General features: G+C 41.0%; 1 protein-coding gene and 1 long non-coding RNA gene across 4 annotated transcripts in view; one reads left to right on the top strand and one right to left on the bottom strand.

Moving 5' to 3' along the window:
• The window catches only part of SCOC (short coiled-coil protein), a 38,914-nt gene extending 22,804 nt beyond the window's left edge, over positions 1 to 16,110 (bottom strand). For all 3 annotated transcript variants that reach the window (XM_081540669.1, XM_081540670.1, XM_081540671.1), the window contains exon 1: positions 15,902 to 16,110. In XM_081540669.1, coding sequence (XP_081396795.1) covers positions 15,902 to 15,977 — 76 coding nt within the window. In that variant the 5' untranslated portion in view covers positions 15,978 to 16,110. The remainder of the gene's footprint in view (positions 1 to 15,901) is intronic.
• LOC145526047 (uncharacterized) overlaps positions 1 to 19,413 on the top strand; it is a 130,164-nt gene that overhangs the window by 11,686 nt on the left and 99,065 nt on the right. The window lies entirely within an intron of this gene.

Genomic DNA, 19,413 nt, shown 5'->3' with positions numbered 1-19,413 from the left:
TTCTGGAATCTGAAGTAGGTTTTTTATATGTACCACATGAAGCAAGGTTATGAGAAAATAGGATGTAATTTTCATTTGGGGAGAAAATTGATACGCCCTTCAAAGGCATCCTGGAGTTCTTTCTTCTCACAGAAGTTTCTTCAGAGGCAAGTGCTATGGATCTTTCTGTTTCAGGGCGTTCATTTCGCTTAGGGCATTGTTTCCCCCACTTAAAGAGTTTTATTTCAAAATAAGTTTTCATATGTTTTCTAACAAGCATCACTGGCCACAATCCAACTCAGCATTTTAACATTTCTGGCATGTGTCTCCGTGGTTTAGTTTTGGATTTTATGTAAAAGGTACATAATCTACTCTTAACGTCACCTCAGCAAAATGTCATCAACTTGAAAAAGCCACTGGCTTTGCCATGCTGTAAGTGACCACCTGCAGACATGGGAATTCAACTGCTTGGTGGCCTGTGGGTACTAACAGTATCTGAACAGAGAGCCTCCTATACCTGATTCCTTAAATTCCTTGAAGAAGAACCAGCTGATTTTCTTAATTCACATAACCCAATTGCCAACACAGTGCCTCATACATGTCTGTAAGTATTGGTTGAATGAGCAAATGAATGAACCTTCTGTTCTGGGTCCTTCCTTTTTCTACCTCATGAAAAGCAGATGTGTCTGTGCTGCGATAGAGGATGACACAGTATTTCCACAGTGTCTTTTCACTTCAGAGCTCACATGACTTTCTGCCAAATTACCTCACTGCCTCTTGACACATCCCAGTGGGAAGGAAAAAAAGCCAGTCATTTTCTTTATGGTCCGAGTCATGGCTGTTCACACTTACAGAACGTTAGGCACATATGAACCATCACCTATAGCGACAACTGGGGTCACCTCATCATAACTTATGTCTCTGGCAGCTGTCGGGAGATCAGAATACACTAAAAGACAACGTGACCAACATTTAGGGGCCATAGAGAGGGAAATGCTAGGGACTTGATGACATTTATTCTCTTTGAGATGGTACGCTGGTGACCTCTAGTGGCAAAACTGATTCAAGATAAGTTTCTATTTCATCATGAAAAATGTTTCTTTATTTCAATCCTCCTGGTTTCCTTTCATTTGGTAGCATTTTCTACTTGTAGGATGACCTTAGATACACACAATGATTTATGTATAGCTGTTCATAGCCAAACATTATTTTTTCATTTCATAGACTCAGATTTTGAGCTGGAAGAGTTCTCAGAAGAATTTGTCTGTTTTGTTTCATTATCTAGAAAAATAAAATGACTTGCCTGAGTCTCCCCTCAGGGGTGGATCTAAAAGTCTACTGAGTCTAAGGCTCTTCCCAGACTTCAGAGGCCTGCAGCCCAGCTGACATCCTACTGCAGCAGCCTCAGGGGTTTTCAAGGGAAAACTGCCCATCTAACTACCTGCCCCCTGAATCTCTAAGTCAAAAAGTAGTGAACAAACAAAATGACTGTTGCCTTACAACATTAAGTTTTGAGATATGTTGTACAGCAGTAATAATCAAAACAAAGAATTTATTTAGGAAATTTCTGAGTCTATAAAAAATACTGAATGAAAAATACAAAATCATGAACACTTGTCAGGTATGAATTAATCTTCTATTAAACATCAGCTATAAAAAAAAAGAGCTCTCAGACCAAATGAATACGTATTGTAATTGACAGAAATAAGTTCTCCTTCCTCCAGTAGACTGCACATTTTAAAGATATGTACATTTTAAAACCATGAGCCCAAAAGAAGACATATATGTTCTATACCCTATAAAAATAAATAAGTGAATCTCAATCAAAAAGTATACTTTGAACTCCTAATATGTTGGTTACTTAGAATATAGAAGTCTCTCAAAGAGTTTATAATCTACTTGTAAGACACATCGAACCAATATTAGCTGTTTTCAAAATATCCCCCCTAAACACTTGCTAATTAGTAAAAGAAGGAGTAAGGCACCACTGTAAGCCAAGGATCAAAGTGAACCTCACTATTAAAGGGATAGAGAGTATGTACCACCTGATGGGGTGCAATGAACAAAACACAGAATCGCTTCCACTGTTGCCAAGTGTATCCATGTAGGACCCTTTTACAAAATAACTGCCCTATAATCTTTCAACGTATTAGGATTACAAAAGTCAAGTAAAGATTGAGGAATTGTTCCAGACTGAAGGAGGCTAAAGCAACATGACAACTAAATACAATGTATGATTCTAACTGGATGCTTTTACTGTCATAAATAAAATCAAGACAACTGGCAAGACTTAAATGCACTTTGAAGATGAGGTGATAGTAATGTACAAATGTCATTTTCCTGACTTTGTTGGTTGTACTGTGATTATGAAAGAGAGAGGATGCTCGAGGGTCCTTGTTTGTGGGAAATGCATACTAAAGTATCCAGGGAGGATGGGGCATTAGATTGGCATCTTACTCTCAAATAGTTCAGGAGAAAGGATCCTTCTGCATGGACTTTCAAATTTTGGTACTTGAGATTATTTCATAATAAAAATAAAACTTAAACAAATAAGATATGACTGTGCTGAAGGGTGGGCTTCCTTGGTGGCTCAATGGTAAAGAATCCACCTCCCAATGCAGGAGATGTGGGTTCAATCCCTGGGTCAGGAAGATTCCCTTGAAGAAGGAAATGGCAACCCACTCCAGTATTCTTGCCTGGGAAATCCCATGGACAGAGGAGCCTGGCGAGAGTCAGACATGCAAAGAGTCAGACATGACTGAGCAGCTAAACAACAAGTGCGGAATGGTAGCATTTACAATTTATGTCTTATCTCCCCTGCTCCCCACCCTCTGTGCCTAGCATGTCCTATAGCCAAATCTACCACTTGCTACATTTTATTTCACTAAGGCAACTGATGGCATGCATCACTAAAAATGCAGAGGCAGTAGTGATATTTTGATAGGTGCCCTTAATCATAGAATCTGAGCAAACTCCAGGAGATAGTGAAGGACAAGGGAAGCCTGGTGTGCTGCAGCCCATGGGGTCACAAGAGTCGGACGCAACTGAGCAACTGATCAACAGCAATCCTGGTACTGGTGCTTTCATATACTTCTCAAAATCAGCACTCTTGTTAGGATTTGTGTTTTACTTCCATATATCAGAAACCCTTTTAATTTTATCATTAAGAAAAAAAATATTGCATAAATAGAACATGCAAATGTAGTGCTCTTAATCTCTTCACACTACTAAATACATTTTCCCGAGTTCTCGTCCATCCTAGTCCATATACATAAATTACTTTCACATGGTTATAATCACAACTTGGGTGTGATTTTATACTCTTTATCTCTTATCTGAGCATACTCCAGCATTGTTAGCGAGCCTCAGGGGTGCTTCTTGCCCTCTGATTCTATGATTACATTTTGAAACACTGACCTCATAACATAACTAGGGGGCCATATTTCATTGTCCAGCACCTGAACACCTTACTGTTTCCACCTTGTCAGTATAATGTAGTTACGCTATCTGGTAATCTCGGTCGGATGCATTGTCATTTGATGAGGCTTTGAAGTCACTCAGCTCTGGACTGCTTGCCCAGTTCTGTTTCATATTCAGTTGGCCAAAACAGTTGGTTTAGTTTCCCCAGAAAATAGAACAGAAAAACTCGAACAAACTTTTTGGCCAACCCAATACAAGTTCCTAAACCTTTCAGAGTCCGAGTCTTCAATCTAAAAAACAGACGTAATAACATCTATTATATAATAATATCTGTTACACTATTTGTGAGGATTAAATAAGACAACGAATGTGAAATTCTTAGCACAGTGCCTGAAATGTATTAAGGTCTCGATAAATTTTATTATCATTTATCGAAGGACACATGACAAAATGTGGGCTTACTCCAAATACTTAATTTTGTGACTCTCCTAATTTAATTGTGATGGATGATGGGTTATTTTTTAGATGACATCACATATCCAAAAGTTCACTAGGATTTCTAAAGAAACCAACTGATTTTCTCAGTTTCTCCAGAATTGAGAACCTATGTGAAAACTAAAGCAACAACTGACTAATGATCTTTCTTCAATATTTGCTTTAGTTTTTCTGCATAGTACCCCTCAAAAAAAAGTTTTTAAAAAGTCCTTAAAAATGTAATTACTGGAGCATGACAAAAGTATTACACACAGTTTGCTTTCTAAAGATAACTAGTTCGCTGTGAATTTGCCTAATTTCTTTTATGTCAAATGATTACATACTATGGAAAAAGGATAATGTCTCAACTTACAAAATGAACTAATAAAAGAGTTACTGCTTTTTTTATCAGAAAAAATGCTACAAAACGATATTCTTTGGGAACTTCCTTGAAATATAGGTAATTGTGTATTTGCGTAAAGTAATGCTCAAAATTCTCCAAGCCAGGCTTCAGCAATACGTGAACCGTGAACTTCCAGATGTTCAACCTGGTTTTAGAAAAGGCAGAGGAACCAGAGATCAAATAGCCAACATCCGCTGGATCATCAAAAAAGCAAGAGAGTTCCAGAAAAACATCTATTTCTGCTTTATTGACTATGCCAAAGCCTTTGACTGTGTGGATCACAATAAACTGTGGAAAATTCTGAAAGAGATGGGAATACCAGACCATCTGACCTGTCTCTTGAGAAACCTGTATGCAGGTCAGGAAGCAACAGTTAGAACTGGACATGGAACAACAGATTGGTTCCAAATAGGAAAAGGAGTACGTCAAGGCTGTATATTGTCACCCTGCTTATTTAACTTCTATGCAGAGTACATCATGAGAAACTCTGGGCTGGAAGAAACACAAGCTGCAATCAAGATTGTCGGGAGAAATATCAATAACCTCAGATATGCAGATGACACCACCCTTATGGCAGAAAGTGAAGAAGAACTAAAGAGCCCCTTGATGAAAGTGAAAGAGGAGAGTGAAAAAGTTGGCTTAAAGCTCAACGTTCAGAAAACTAAGATCATGGCATCTGGTCCCATCACTTCATGGGAAATAGATGGGGAAACAGTGGAAGCAGTGTCAGACTTTATTTTTGGGGGCTCCAAAATCACTGCTGATGGTGATTGCAGCCATGAAATTAAAAGACGCTTACTCCTTGGAAGGAAGGTTATGACCAACCTAGATAGCATATTTAAGAGCAGAAACATTACTTTGCCAACAAAGGTCCGTCTAGTCAAGGCTATGGTTTTTCCAGTGGTCATGTATGGATGTGAGAGCTGGGTGGTGAAGAAAGCTGAGCACCGCAGAATTGATGCTTTTGAACTGTGGTGTTGGAGAAGACTCTCGAGAGTCCCTTGGACTGCAAGGAGATCCAACCAGTCCCTCCTAAAGGAGATCAGTCCTGGGTGTTCATTGGAAGGACTGATGTTGAAGCTGAAACTCCAATACTTTGGCCACCTCATGCGAAGAGTTGACTCATTGGAAAAGACCCTGATGCTGGGAAGGATTGGGGGCAGGAGGAGAAGGGGACGACAGAGGATGAGATGGCTGGATGGCATCACTGACTCGATGGACGTGAGTTTGGGTAAACTCCAGGAGTTGGTGATGGACAGGGAGGCCTGGCGTGCTGCGATTCATGGGGTCGCAAAGAGTCAGACACGACTGAGCGACTGAACTGAACTGAAGTATTTCACAGAAAGGCACTAGCTGAGAAATTCAGTCTGCCTGAATTATAACTGCCAACTGTTGAGTTGCTCAAATTATACATCAACTATGTTTTATTTAACATAAACATAGAAATTCTATTCTTACAGTATTTTAAAGCAGAAGGGCCAGGAGTCCACTGTACATCAAGGAACACTGTCCCGGCACAAAGCTCAGGCCATTTAAAATACTAAAATTAAAAAAGGTAAGGAACGCTGTTGAAAAAAATCTCCTAAATACTTCTATAAACAAATATTTCTGAATAGTTATCATAACCTTGGAAAAACCCACTAACCTTGCCACCAGCAATGCAAATGAAGGCTCAATATTCACACAGATGGGCAAGTAAGAGTTGTCTTCTGTCTGTTGGGAAAAGGGAGTGAAGATTCTCAGAATGGATAAGAAAGGACGAATGTGTCTTAAAATGCAGGCTTTTTCCAACAGTTTTTAGAGTGTCATGGTACCGGCAAGGAGAAAACCATGCATGTGCACAGCCAAAGTCATTAAGCTGACAATGAAATGTGTGTGTGAAAAAACAGGGGAACGATGATTAAATGGGGAAGCAAGCCAGTAAGGGCTAAAAAGAGGCTACTGTTGGCTGCGAGCATCCCTGGAAAGCTGGTGGACGGAAGACCCAGGTTGTTCTTACAGAAAGGCAGCAAGGGAGGCTCTCTGTTCTCCTGGACCATTCATGTGGGCTGCCACTGAGTCCCTTCTGTTTCCAGTGTCAAGTCCAAGGATGAAAAAGAAGGCTGAAGCCTATCCATGAAAGCACAACATGTGTTTCTGAAACAGCTTTTCCAATAACTCTGATTCTGTGATTGGAGTACATACTATTTTCTGTAGGGTCACTGAGAGCTTTGGGATCACTCAAAAATTCTATTCCAAGGGTCGAAGACCACAGCTAAAGCTGGTCCCTCCAGTCTGCTCTGTTCTTTTAGAGTTAGCCTCCTTCTCTCTACGCTCCAGATTCTCTTTTCTGAGGGTTTCTCAGAGGAACTCCAAGGCCCTCTAAGGAAACCAGGCTCTGACCCTCAAATTCTGAACAGATCAGGCAGGCTGGAGGCCTGTGAGGAGAAGTGGTCCAAAGCTCATCCAGTCTAAATGGGGCCTTTGTGATATGAATGTCCGCATAAGGAGAACAGCTACCTAGGCCCCCTTCTCAGCAGGAAAAGGACCTAGGGAAGGGCAGCATCTCTTTAGCTCATGAGCTCAGGTAAATAAAATTCATCCTTGATCTTTTGAATCTCATCTGGATTTTTCTCTAGGAAAAAGAAATTAGCACAATTATGAAGGATTTCATATAAATTTAACATTCTTTCCCCCATTTTGTTGTTGTTAATCTAATAAAGGGGCTTCCCTGATGGCTCAGCAGTAAAGAATCCACCTGCCAATGCAGAAGATTCGAGTTCGATCCCTGGGTCGGGAAGATCCCTGGAGAAGGGAATGGCAACCCACTCCAGTATTGTTGCCTGGAGAATTCCATGGACAGAAGAGCCTGGCAGGATATAGTCCATGGGGTTGCAAGAGTCAGACACAACTTAGTGACTAAATCACCACAATCTAATCTAAGAAAAAACACATTGCTGATGCAGGGCAGTTGATGGGTGGTTTTGTCTTTGAAAGGAAGAGTCAAAATACTACTTGTGTTTTGATAAGAAAATTAGAGAACACTCTAGATTACTGAAAATATTTAGATACTTTCTTAATATTCTGTTTCTTAAGCTTGTTTATTAAAACTAGGTTTTGCATTATGCTAGATTATTACAGTTAAGTAGATTTCCTCTGATGGAAGATTTTTTTCACAGAAAGAACACTTACAATTTCTAGCAATACATTAGTGATCCCAGAGTCATAGCATTCTCAGAAACTACTGAGAAGCAAAATTAATCCCCTTTTTCTTATTAAATCTCTTCTGCTGAGTCTCTAGGGCACTTTATTGGGCCAGGGAGGTATTTTTAATGTCACTATCTATATTATATTCAGCTTGCAGGAAATGAGACTTCACTCGGCCAATGTCATTATCTCTACTCATACGGATCCCAAATGCCAATTAAGATTTGCTGAAACTTTCTGCCATCGTTGGTACAATCAACACCCTCATTCAAATCCACGAGAAACATTTCTACTGTACTAGAGATGATCTCTCTTGACATCTCTAAGGATGTCTGAATAATCTTTTAAGTTAATATTCATGGCCAAATTGGTGGATGGTGTAAACTGAGGTGACGTGGGGAGCATATCCTGACCAGCACATGTGACCAACCCTGTCTTCATCCTTGTGTACTTACATAAGGATGCCTCCACTCTGAGACTCTCACCAGCACCGGATCCTCCCATGAGGTCCAATGTAACCCAGCTGAGCCATTCCCAGCAGGGTAGGGGACATTGGAAACATGCTGGCTGCAAACACTGGCTCCCTTCACCATCAGAAACAGGTCTGCTCCCTTGTCTCAGGCAGGGCTCCTGCTGTGGCTCAGTGTGTCTCCCAGCTGGGTAGCCACGAGTCCGTTTCCTCCTTTAGCCTGTGTTATAATGGAGGGTGAGATGAAAAGGAGTACAGGCCCTTGATACCTTTTACTTGGAGTGCTAACTAATGCAGAGCCTCATATCTGATCTGCTGCATGGCTGAGAGGATGGCAGACGGCCTTCTGAAAGCTTTTCAAACCCACCCTCCGTTCAGCAGGGCACGAGGCAGGTATTGTTACATTTTCTGTACGGTGGTAGAAAGCAGCACCAAATAAAAGCACACAACAATTGTGCCACTTCTCCGGGAAGCTTATTACCACTTTACAATGAAGGCTAATTGGCTGATGCCAAAAGCAGACGCAGAAGCAGCTCTGAATATCATTCAAGAGAGTTTTAGAGAGGAGAGTCAGGAAGGAGGCTGAGCCATAAAAGAGGACAGTGTTGAGAAGAATATTGGCAGGGAAAAGGTGAGGGCCAGGATGAAGATGAGAAAGAAGAGCTGTCTTATTTGTATCAGAAAAGAATCGTGCTCTTGTTAAAAGAATTTGTTCATCCTCACCTCCCCCTTCTACCACAAGCCTCTTTATCAGGAGGACGTCAACAGTCAGTCCCAGCTTATAGAGCAGTGTCCACAGGATGCTGCTGTTACCATGACAACCGATGTGAACAAATCTGGGAGCCTTTCAAGAAACTTGTGGGTGATCGCCTTGAAGTGGGCAAAGGAGGAACTAAAACATACTGAACACTTACTGTAGGCCAGGCTGTTTCAGGAAACTTCCTTTATTATTTCATTTAATCTTCAAAACAATTCTGAGACATATTCTTAGGATCATTTCACAGCTGAGGAAACTGAGGCTCAGGGATGTTAAATAACTTGCTCAAAGTCCAACAGACTCAAACCCAGGCATTTCTGACTCCCAAGTTCAAGCCCTTTCTGCCACACTACTCTGAGCTGATTCTCCAAATAGGCAGGTCCTGTCTACTACCTGGTATGTGATGGTGGTGGTCAAAAAATGTTTTCTGAAAGCAGAACTAAACTGACCTGGAAATGGAGGTAGGAAAGAAATGATTTAAGAAAGTTGACCCTAGGAGTCGATTCTTGGCTAGGGGCCTTCATCCCAGTATACACAGAAACTCAATCAAAATTATTTGGCAAAAATGTTTGAGCATCTATTAGGAACCAGACATTGGGTTAGGTGCCAGAAATACAGACATTTTAAAGCCCAAGTTCCATCTTTTAGCAGTTCACAGTCTCGTGGCAGAGGGTAGAGGGGCTCGTATACATACAAGCTTATATAATACGCTATGAAAAAATGTAAGCTTGGAGTTTTCGGGAAGGAGAAAGGAAACCTAAATCAGTATGGGAAGGCCAAGGAAGGCTTCCTGGAGAAAGTGATGCCTGGGTGGGTTCTTAAAGAATCAACAGGAATTAGCCAGGCAAGAAAGGGTGAGTGGTATTATTCCAGGCGAAGAGAGCAGCGCGAGCAAAGTCCAGAGGCAGGAAATAGACATGTGCGTAGGACGTTAAGTGTTTCCTACTGAGCTGAAACCACGTGGCAGGAAATGACACTGAAGAGAGGGGCAGAGCCAGGAAGAGGGAGACTTCAAACGCCACGGTAAGTGTTTTGAACTTCATCCAGCAGAGGATGCGAGGCATCGATCGGTCTTTGCAGGGAGAGGGAGTGATATGGTCAGTGTGGAGGAGAGATTTGAAGGGATAAGAACTGAAATAGGAAGAACAGTTGGGCAGTTGGTGCTGTGGTTTATGTGGGAGATAATGGGGGCCTAATCAGGGAAGTGGTGGTAGGGACAGAGAAGGCCAGATTGATTTGAGAAACATTTTCAAGGTCAACAGGAATGAGCAATTTGATTGGGTTATGAGAAATAAGAATGGGACAATGGCATGTGAATTTCTTGCTTAAGGAACCAGGTGGATGACGGGACCATTCATTAAAATTATGAATCAGAAGTAGGAGCAGATTAGGGGGTGCCTATGGGGTAAGAGGAGATCATTTGACAACTGGGACATAACTATGTATTTAGCAAGCAGTTGGATTATGAATCAGAAGCTCAAAAGAGAGATAAAGACAAATCATGAAGATATGAGAAAATAGAAAATAGATTCTTCTGCAGTCAGTTCTGTCCTGAAGATGTGTTTTGTTTGGACTTCCATGATATTGTTTTTAAAATCAGGATTAGGTGGAAAACATGGAAGAATCAGGAAGTTGCACATCCTCCCAAAAAAGAATCTGTATTTTGGGTGTTTCTTGAAAATTCTGCTTTTTTTGCATTTCTGTTCTTTCATGACAGTAGTCAGCTAGAAGTAGGAAGAACTGGGGCTCTCTGAGGCAGGCACATGCTCTGCAGGAGCCTCTGTCCTCACCTGGCTGGGCCCCTGGCTCCGGGCTCAGCATTGTTTGCTATCTCATCATCACTATCGCTGTTGCCTTTCTTACAGTAGAGTTAAGAGAAAAGTAAACTTTTCTTGTTCTCTTATCCTAGTTTAAAGTAGAAAATGAAATCTAGTCCCGAGAGGACTGTGTTTCAAGAAAAAACGTGTTGAGAAATGAATAATGTTCCCATATATTTGATGTGAAAACAATGCATATCCTTGTTGAAAGAATTAAACTTGAGATATCACTGTGAAATGAACCATATTAATATTACTGTCTGCTGTATTTAAAAGATGTGTAATGACTTCCCATTTGTTTGTATCTCCTTTAATTTCTTTCATCACTGTTTTGTAACTTTCAGGGTATAAGTCTTTAATATTGTTAAAAGTCCATACCACCCAAAGCAATCTACATGGTCAATGCACTTCTTATCAAAATCTCAAAGGCATTTTTTACAGAAGTAGAAAAAACAATTCTAAAATTAATATGAGACCACAAAAGACCCCAAGTAGTCCCAAAAATCTTGAAAGAAAAAAAAGAACAAAGCTAGAAGTATCACACTTCCTGATTTCAGTGTAATAAAATATATATTACAAAGGCATAGAAATTAAAATAGTGGGAAAAAAAAAACTTATGGTACTGACATAAAGACATACACACCACCCTATAGAATACAGAGTCCAGAAACACATCCATACATGTAGGTCAACTAATCTTCAACAGGGTGCCAAGAACATGCAATGGGGAAAGAGTAGTCTCTTTAATAACTAGTGTTAGGAAAACTGCACACACACAGAAAAATGAAGACCTTTATCTTACGCCATACACAAAAATCAACTCAAAGTGAATTAAAGACTTAAATTTAAGACCAAAAGCTATAAAACTCCTAGAAGAAACTGTAGAGGAAAAGCTTTGTGACATTGGTCTTGGCAATAACTTCACAGATATGACACCAAAAGCATAGGTGACAATGCAGAAACAGACAAGGAAGGCTGCATCAATGCAAACACCCCTTCACAATAGAGGAAACAACCACTAGAATAGAAAAGAAACCCGCAGAATGGGATGAAATATTTGCAAATGATATAACTGGCCATTTAAAAGGTTAATATATACCAAAATATAAGGAACTCCTCAATTACAAAAACATTGATAACCCAGTTAAAAATGGGCAAAAGACTTCGATAGACATTTCCTTGCTGCTGCTGCTGCTGCTTGCTAAGTCGCTTCAGTCGTGTCCGACTCTGTGCGGCCCCATAGACAGCAGCCCACCAGGCTCCTCCATCCCTGGGATTCTCCAGGCAAGAACACTGGAGTGGGTTGCCATGTCCTTCTCCAATGCATGAAAGTGAAAAGTGAAAGTGAAGGCGTTCAGTCGTGTCCGACTCTTACCGACCCCGTGGATTATAGCCTACCAGGCTTCTCTGTCCATGGGATTTTCCATGCAAGAGTACTGGAGTAGGTTGCCATTTCCTTCTCCAAGACATTTCCTTAGAGAAGACATAAACATGGCCAACAGGTAAGTGAAAAGGTGCTCAATATGACTAATGATCAGTGAAATGCAAATCAAAATCATAATGAGATCTTACCTAACACCTGTTATGATGGCAATCAAAATAAAATGCCCCCAAATACTACAAGTGTTGGTAAGAATATGGAGAAAGTAAAATGCTTTATACTACTGAAGGGAATGTAAAATGATGCAGCCACTATGGAAAACAGTATTGAGATTCCTCAGAAACTTAAAAATGGAACTAGCATATGATCAATAATCCCACTTCTGGATGTTTATTCAAAATAATTGAAATCAGGATCTTGAAGAGATATTAGCACTCTCATATTCACTGCTGTACTAGTCACAATAGCTTAGATGTGGAAACAACCCAAACATTAATCAACAGATGACTGGATAAACAAAAATGTGATATATGTATACAATGGAATATTATTCAGCCTTAAAAAAGAAAGAAGTCCTGCAATATGTCACGATTGGATCAACCCTGTGGACATTATACTAGGTAAAATAAGCCAGTCACAGAAGGACAAGCACTGTATGATTCCACTCATATGAGGTATCTCAAACAGACTCAGAAGCAAAAAATAGAATGGTGACTGCAGGGGCTGGGGCGAGGGGAAAGAGGCAATTGCTAGTCAACAGGTATAACGTTTCAGGAATGTAATACTATTCTAGAGATTTGATGAATAGCATTGTGTCTATGGTTCATGGTACAGTATTGTTAACTTAAAAAATGTGTTAGGGAGGACTTCTCTGGTGGTCCAGTGGTTAAGAATCCACCTGCCAATGTAGGGGACACAGGTTCAATTCCGAGTCTGGGAATGATTCCACATGCTGCAGGGCAACTAAGCACAGGAGCTGCAACTACGGAAGCCCGGACACCCAGAGCCTGTGCTCTGCAACTAGAGAAGCCACCACAATGAGAAGCCTACAACTGGAGAGTAGCCCCTGCTCACTGCAACTAGAGAAAGCCCACGCACAGCAAAGAAGACCCAGCGCAGCCAAAAAGAAATAAATGATTTCTTAAAAGAGTGTTTAAAAAACCTGTTAAGGAAGTAGATCTCATGTGAAATCTTCTTACCACATTAAAAGTAGAAAGTTTAAAAACAAAAAGATACATAATGGGAAAACCTAATAAACTGAAATAAGTATAGAAATTTCAATAGTTTGTTTAGGAAACTGAATGAAATAAACAATGATAGGCCATTGTCTCTTTCCTACAGATACACTGCTTGGCCCTAAAGGAGTTTATTTTACAAGCTCTGTTTGAGGGTCACTGGTATATAGCATGGACAGTAAAATGGAACAAGAGAGAGAGGAAAAGCAGGCCAAACGCAGAATCTTGGGGAAAGACTTAAATAGTACCACTTAGACCAGAGATTCCCAAACTACCTTGGTTCACAGTGCCCTTCATTTTAAGTAATTTTTTCAGTGCTCCAAGGCCAAGAGAGATACCAAACAGTTCCACAAATTAAGTATTCACGTCCAAACACCTTAATAAGTGTTTGTGTCCTTAAAACTTAGTAATCATTTGGAAAAAAAAAAAAAATACTGCACCTAAGCTGAAAGACATTTCAATTTCTTTAAAATTTCATTCTTCAGTAACACAGTTACCTAATGGGATGTGTGGGCCTTCTGGGCACTTCACAACTTCTCCAGCCTGCTCAAAGTGACACCCTTATTACTGTTCTACATCGATTTTTACACAGAACTTGCTTTTTATCACACCAATGGCAGGAAACCCAGCATGGAAAGAGATGTTACTGAAAGAAATGCAGTTCAGTCTAATGTGAAATTGTGAACAAGCTGCATTTGTTTCATAATAATTTGTCTTCCTGTTTTTATTTATCAAGGACCAAGAACCTCTTATTAACAATAGCGAACCAGTATCCCCACATCAAATTGATACACTTATCTCCAAAAGCCAGAGAACATGAGGTTTTAGTTCTTTCCTGCTAAAAGTACAGGAGCAACTTCCATTTTCCATGTTGGAATGCTGAAACAGCAGAATTAGAGCTAGTGCCTCAGCCCACTGCTGGTTCCCACGCTGGACCACCCCCCGAAGGCCCCTGATGCCCTGAGATTCTGTGACTCTTCCAACCAGGAATGAGGAGGCTTTGAGTTGGATCCAGGAGCCCTCAAAGCCCTCCCTCCGCTGCCACCTCTCACACTAACAGGGGTATCCTGCTTACTCTGTCCCAGTTTATCAGTTTATTCTGAGTCTACACCCCCGGCCTCAGACTCGGTTAGCAAGCAACTTCGATGGAGACCTTCTGCATTGGCAGCCGTAGATTGGACACCTGAGTTCAAATCCCCGCCCTTGTCTCTTTTCATCCAGCCGGGAAGTGTGAGGGTGGCAGAGGCTGACACGCAGACTGCAGAGTTAAGGCCGTGCCCTGGGCTGGATGAAAGACCTCGGTTTCATAAAGACTCCTTCTCCGCCTTGCTGACCATCGCTTTCAGGCCCAGCCCACGTTACAAGGGAGAAAGAATCCTGTCCCGGAATGTGGAGGGGGGCGAATTCGGAGCAAGCCAGCAGTCTGTACTGCACCCGTCCATGGCATATCGGATTCCCCAAGCGCATGCCCAGTGCTCATCGTGCCTTCTAGAAGCTAAGGAGCAAGTTTCCCCAGTCTTTATTCTCTTCGCTGCCTTCTCCAGCCCCGTCATTTTTCTAAAACACCCTGATGGGAGCATGTGAAGGCCAGCAGTATCCCTCTTCTTCTACAAACCCCGGACCTTGCTGTACCTCTCCTCCTGTCATAAAGGCTGAAAATGCTCCTCTTTGATTTTCAAAGCCCTCAGCATGTTTATGCGGTGCCAGGAGGGGAAGCTGGCTGGCAGTTCGTGCTAATTGTCTGGCCGCACTTTAGAAAGAGGCTTTTTGAATCTGAGCATTTAGGGAGAAAGTGGAGAAGCGTGGCTGTATGAAAGAGCAATTGATGTTAAATATTCATGCTCTGCTCTCGGTTAATGAAAATCTGTAACCCCCGTTGCTTAGCTGAGTCTTGCTGGCTTCTATTAATAACTATGATTTTGCTGAGGGAATTTGGATACAAAACAGTGCCACTAACACACATGTATACACACAATACGTAGGTGCTTATAGGTGTGAAGTCTTTCCAGTTAACATTGTGCAAGGCACAGGAGATGCGGGTTCAACCCCTGGGTGTGGAAGACCCCTGCAGGAGGAAATAGCAACCCACTCCAGTATTTCTTGCCTGTAAAATTCCGTGGACAGAGGAGCCTGGCCGGTTACAGTTCATGGGGTCACAAAGAGTCAGACATGACTGAGCGACCGGGCACGTACTCCCAAGTCAGTGTCTGTTTTCTCCCCGATGTTGAATGAGCTGTAGTTATCCCTTCTATCAGCATATTAGAAACACTGCTCCCTTCTTTTTCCTTCTTTCATGTAGAATTCAGCAAACTTTGTCCTTGCTTAAAAACCAGACCTGTTCTGTGACAAATTTTAAAGCGAATTGCAGCGTATTCTAGTTCGTTTACCAGAAATGATGAAATTTCGCATAACAGAGAAGAAATGGACTATAATTGAACAAATTTGGGTAATAATATTATAGGTTGCTTTAGTAACAACTTTAAGATCATGTTTCCTGAGCCTCCAGGAAATAAACATTTTATATTTTTATTTGTTGATTGATTTTTAAAGTACATGTAATTCAACCACAGGAGCTTTTAAAATAATCACTGAATTTTAAAGGAAAAAGAAAAATAGCTCTTAAACATTTTTTTGTTTTATTTTTGTAGCTGTTTTTTTTCAAGTTTTCTACAATGACTATGTTTTACCATCATGATAAAAACAATAACGATTATTGTTTTACAAAGCTGCTGAGCATTTGCTGCATTTTATGTTTTGGAAGTCATCAGTTTCTCCCTTACCTGTGTCATCTGCAAGAGAAATGTTGGTGAAGGCATGATCCTCCTCTTCCTCTTCCTCTTTGCTGGACCCGTCCATCTCGTTCACTTTCAGGCCTGTTAGTGACAAGTATGAGGGCAGGGCAAAACGGCTGTTCCCTCATGTGATAGCCCTGGTTAAATCATTAATACATGAGCGTCCACACAGGTGCTATCTGATACTTGTAAGAGCCACCCTCTTCCTGTTTTCCACCTGAGGAGTTCTTACTGAGTGTTGCAGACCTAACCGGAAATGGTGAGAGGTTAGGTCTGCAGGTTAAAGAGTTACAACCCTTTACTTGAAGCTGTTGAGCTGGCACTCCTGCTGAACTCTGGCTGGGTGCCAAATCCACCGTCAGCTTCCTTAGACTGAATTGCCCGAGAACATTGCCCCAGAAGCCATGCAGTGCGATTGGGGAGGGGGAAATGTATTTTATGTGATCAATGCATCTTTTGGACGCCTACATAAACTTCTTAGGGATTTGGGTCAGTGACCTACTAGCATGACTTGATTACAGAGCCTCAATTTCCTGTCCTTTATCCGGGTGTCTTCTGTAAGGATTAAACATAAATAAAAAGCACTTAATAAGTGTCAGCTATAATAATGACCCTAAACGATATGCAAGGGACTAAGATTCTATAAAGCTCATCAATGCCTTTCCATATTACTGTATATGTACATCATTCCATGAAAGCTCGTTAAAATGTCAGGATCTCCTTTCTCTATTTCTGGAGGGGCTGAAGGAGAGAGATGTTGGCCATCCCGGCCCTGAAGCCTAGGGCCCTTTGCTGGAGGAGGAAGCCTTTTTTTACAGCTACTTTTCTTTGTCTCTTGGTCCCCATTCATATACATAGACAAACCCAAAATGATTTTAGAATTTTACATCATCACTCTTTGAGGGGTGGAAATCAGCCAAACTGATGAAGAAGTTTAAGCAGATATTAAAACTGAGTTACTGCAGGCCACATTTTGCCCTAAGTGCTTTGATACATGGGATTTTTTTAATTCATCTGAGTTCATTGTTGCTTTATCAAGCAAAATGGATGTAAGCTGTTGGAAATCCTGACTGTTAAAAGTTAAATTCACTAGAATAGAATTCCCCCTAATTTTCCAATTCTATCCTACACATATTTGTGACTGCCTATTTGATACACCTGGGAGACTTTGGAGGGCTCAAAGTAAGAAATGATTATTGGTGTTAATAAGTTGAATAAAAAGCTCGAAAGCAAGAGTCCTTGAGGTTTAGAGAAGGTAAAGATCTTGAAAGGCTTAGAGAAGATGCCATTTGAGATGCATGGCTGGTGACAAGTGTCATCCGAAAGGCAAAAATGGCCAGATAGTGAGTGCTTTCTTGGTGAAGGGGCATGGGCAAAGGCTCAGAAATGCAGCACAAGGCACGTTTGGAAACCAAGAGTGGAAGATACAAGCAGCTAAGAGGTAGGAGATCAAACCAGTCAATCCTGAAGGAAATCAACCCTGCATATTCATTACAAGGACTGTTGCTAGGCTCCAATACTTTGACCACCTGATGTGAAGAGCTGACGCACTGGAAAAGACCCTGATGCTGGGAAAGATTGAAGGCGAAAGGAGAAGGGGGAGACAGAGGATGAGCTAGAAAGCATCACCGACTCGGTGAACATGAATTTGAGCAAATTCTGGGAGACAGTGCAGGACAGAGTGGCCTGGCGTGCTGCAGCCCATGGGGTTGTAAAGTCAGACGTGACTTAAGTGACTGAACAACCGCAAGAGGTAGGAGACAAGGCAGCATAGAGGTTAAGTTCAGAGCTAAGAGAGCTTGAATACCAGACTGTGTTAGTCCAAGTCCTCAAAGAATCGGACACTAAGGTGAGCTTTAAAGGGCAAGAGAATACAGGGAAGGAAACAGGGAAGGCGGCGAAAGCCATCAGACCATGATGCGGAGCTGACCCAGAGTGACCACAGAGCAGAACAGGAGGTCCAGCTTGTCCTTCAGCTAAGGAAATCCCAACAAGGTTGTCAAAGAGTACTTGAGCCAAAGGTGACCGTAAGAGGAATCCTTTGCCTCCCGGGAATGACCTCCCTTAGCATTTCTACAGGCATTTAGTTACTGGCTAGGAGCAGCTGATGGGAAGTGAGACCGTATGTGAATACGGTGTTGGATTTCAGAGCACAGCAGCCGGAGCCCTTCCTCAGTTACACCAGAGTTGAAGGTCTACAAGGCATATGCTAATGGCCACAATATAAGCTGCTTTTTCAAGCAACTGTATACATAATCATGGAAACATAGAAATATCTCTTGTGCCTGATCCATCCTCCGTCAGTCCTAGAAATAGTCGCACACACTGAGGTAGTTACTGTGTGCTAGGCAACAATCTCATGAAGTAGGCACTAATACTATTAGTGCCTATTTTAAAGGTGAGTGAGCTGAGGCACGGAGAGATTAAGTACAACAATAAGCAACTAAGTAAGGCTAGGATGGTAATCCAGGCCCTCTGGATCCGGGGTCTCTGGTCTTAATCACTATTATCCTTATTCCTGGTAAAGAATTTAGAAACCAAAGGGTGTGTTTGGTTTAACTTGTGTATTTGGGTTTTATTTTTATAACTCGTATCCAATTGTACTTTTTGTTAGGATTAGCCTAGGCACTTGTTTTTGTTGTGATTGTTGTTTTTGTTTGCTTGTTTTTGCCTTCTTTCTGATTACTTTCAGTGACATTTCTCATGAAGTATCTGTCTTAATGGACAGAGGAGTGACAGAGATAAAAACTCAAGTCAGTTAGCTTTGCTACCATTCCCATAGTCTTTGGGCAAAGTTATGATGGGAAAGACATTCACCTTTAACTAGGGTGGAGAATTATCTGTGGATTTAAATTGTCTGTGGCAAATATTTACTCCTATGTTTCCTTCTACTAATTTTATTGTTTTAGTTCTCAAATTTAGGTTGTCGATCCATTTTGAGTTAATTTTTGTACATAGAGTGAGGTAGGGATGCAGCTTCATTCTTTTGCATTTGGATATACAGTTGTCCCAACATTATTTGTTGAAGAGAATATTCTTTTCTTTATTGAATGGTCTTGCTATCCTTGTCAAAAATCAATTGGCCATAATGTTTGGGTTTAATTTCTGGAATCTCAGTTTTATTCCATTGGTACTTATACCAGTACCACACTGTTTTGATTATTGTAGCTTTGTGATAAGTCTTGAAATCAGGAAGTATGAGTACTATACCTTTTTCTTCTGTAAATAATGTTTGACTATTTGGGTCCCTTGCAGTTCCATATAAATTTGAAGTTTGTATGAATTTGGCCATGAATTCTTAGATTTGACACAAAAAGTATGAGTGACAAAAAATAAATAATTTGGATCTCATAAAAAGTTAAGATATCTGTCTAATTAAAAACATTATCAAAACTGAAAAAGCAGCCTATAGGATGGAAGAAAATATTTGCAAATTGCATAGCTGATAAGGATTTAATGTCCAGAGTATATAAAGAACTGTTAACAACTCAACCAAAGAG

Source organism: Giraffa tippelskirchi, chromosome 11, assembly GCF_054371585.1.
Source record: "Giraffa tippelskirchi isolate mGirTip1 chromosome 11, T2T-mGirTip1v1.2.pri, whole genome shotgun sequence".
NCBI classification, from domain to species: domain Eukaryota; kingdom Metazoa; phylum Chordata; class Mammalia; order Artiodactyla; family Giraffidae; genus Giraffa; species Giraffa tippelskirchi.
Note: the sequence above shows the minus strand (reverse complement) of the source record. Positions and strands in the feature narration are given on the sequence as shown.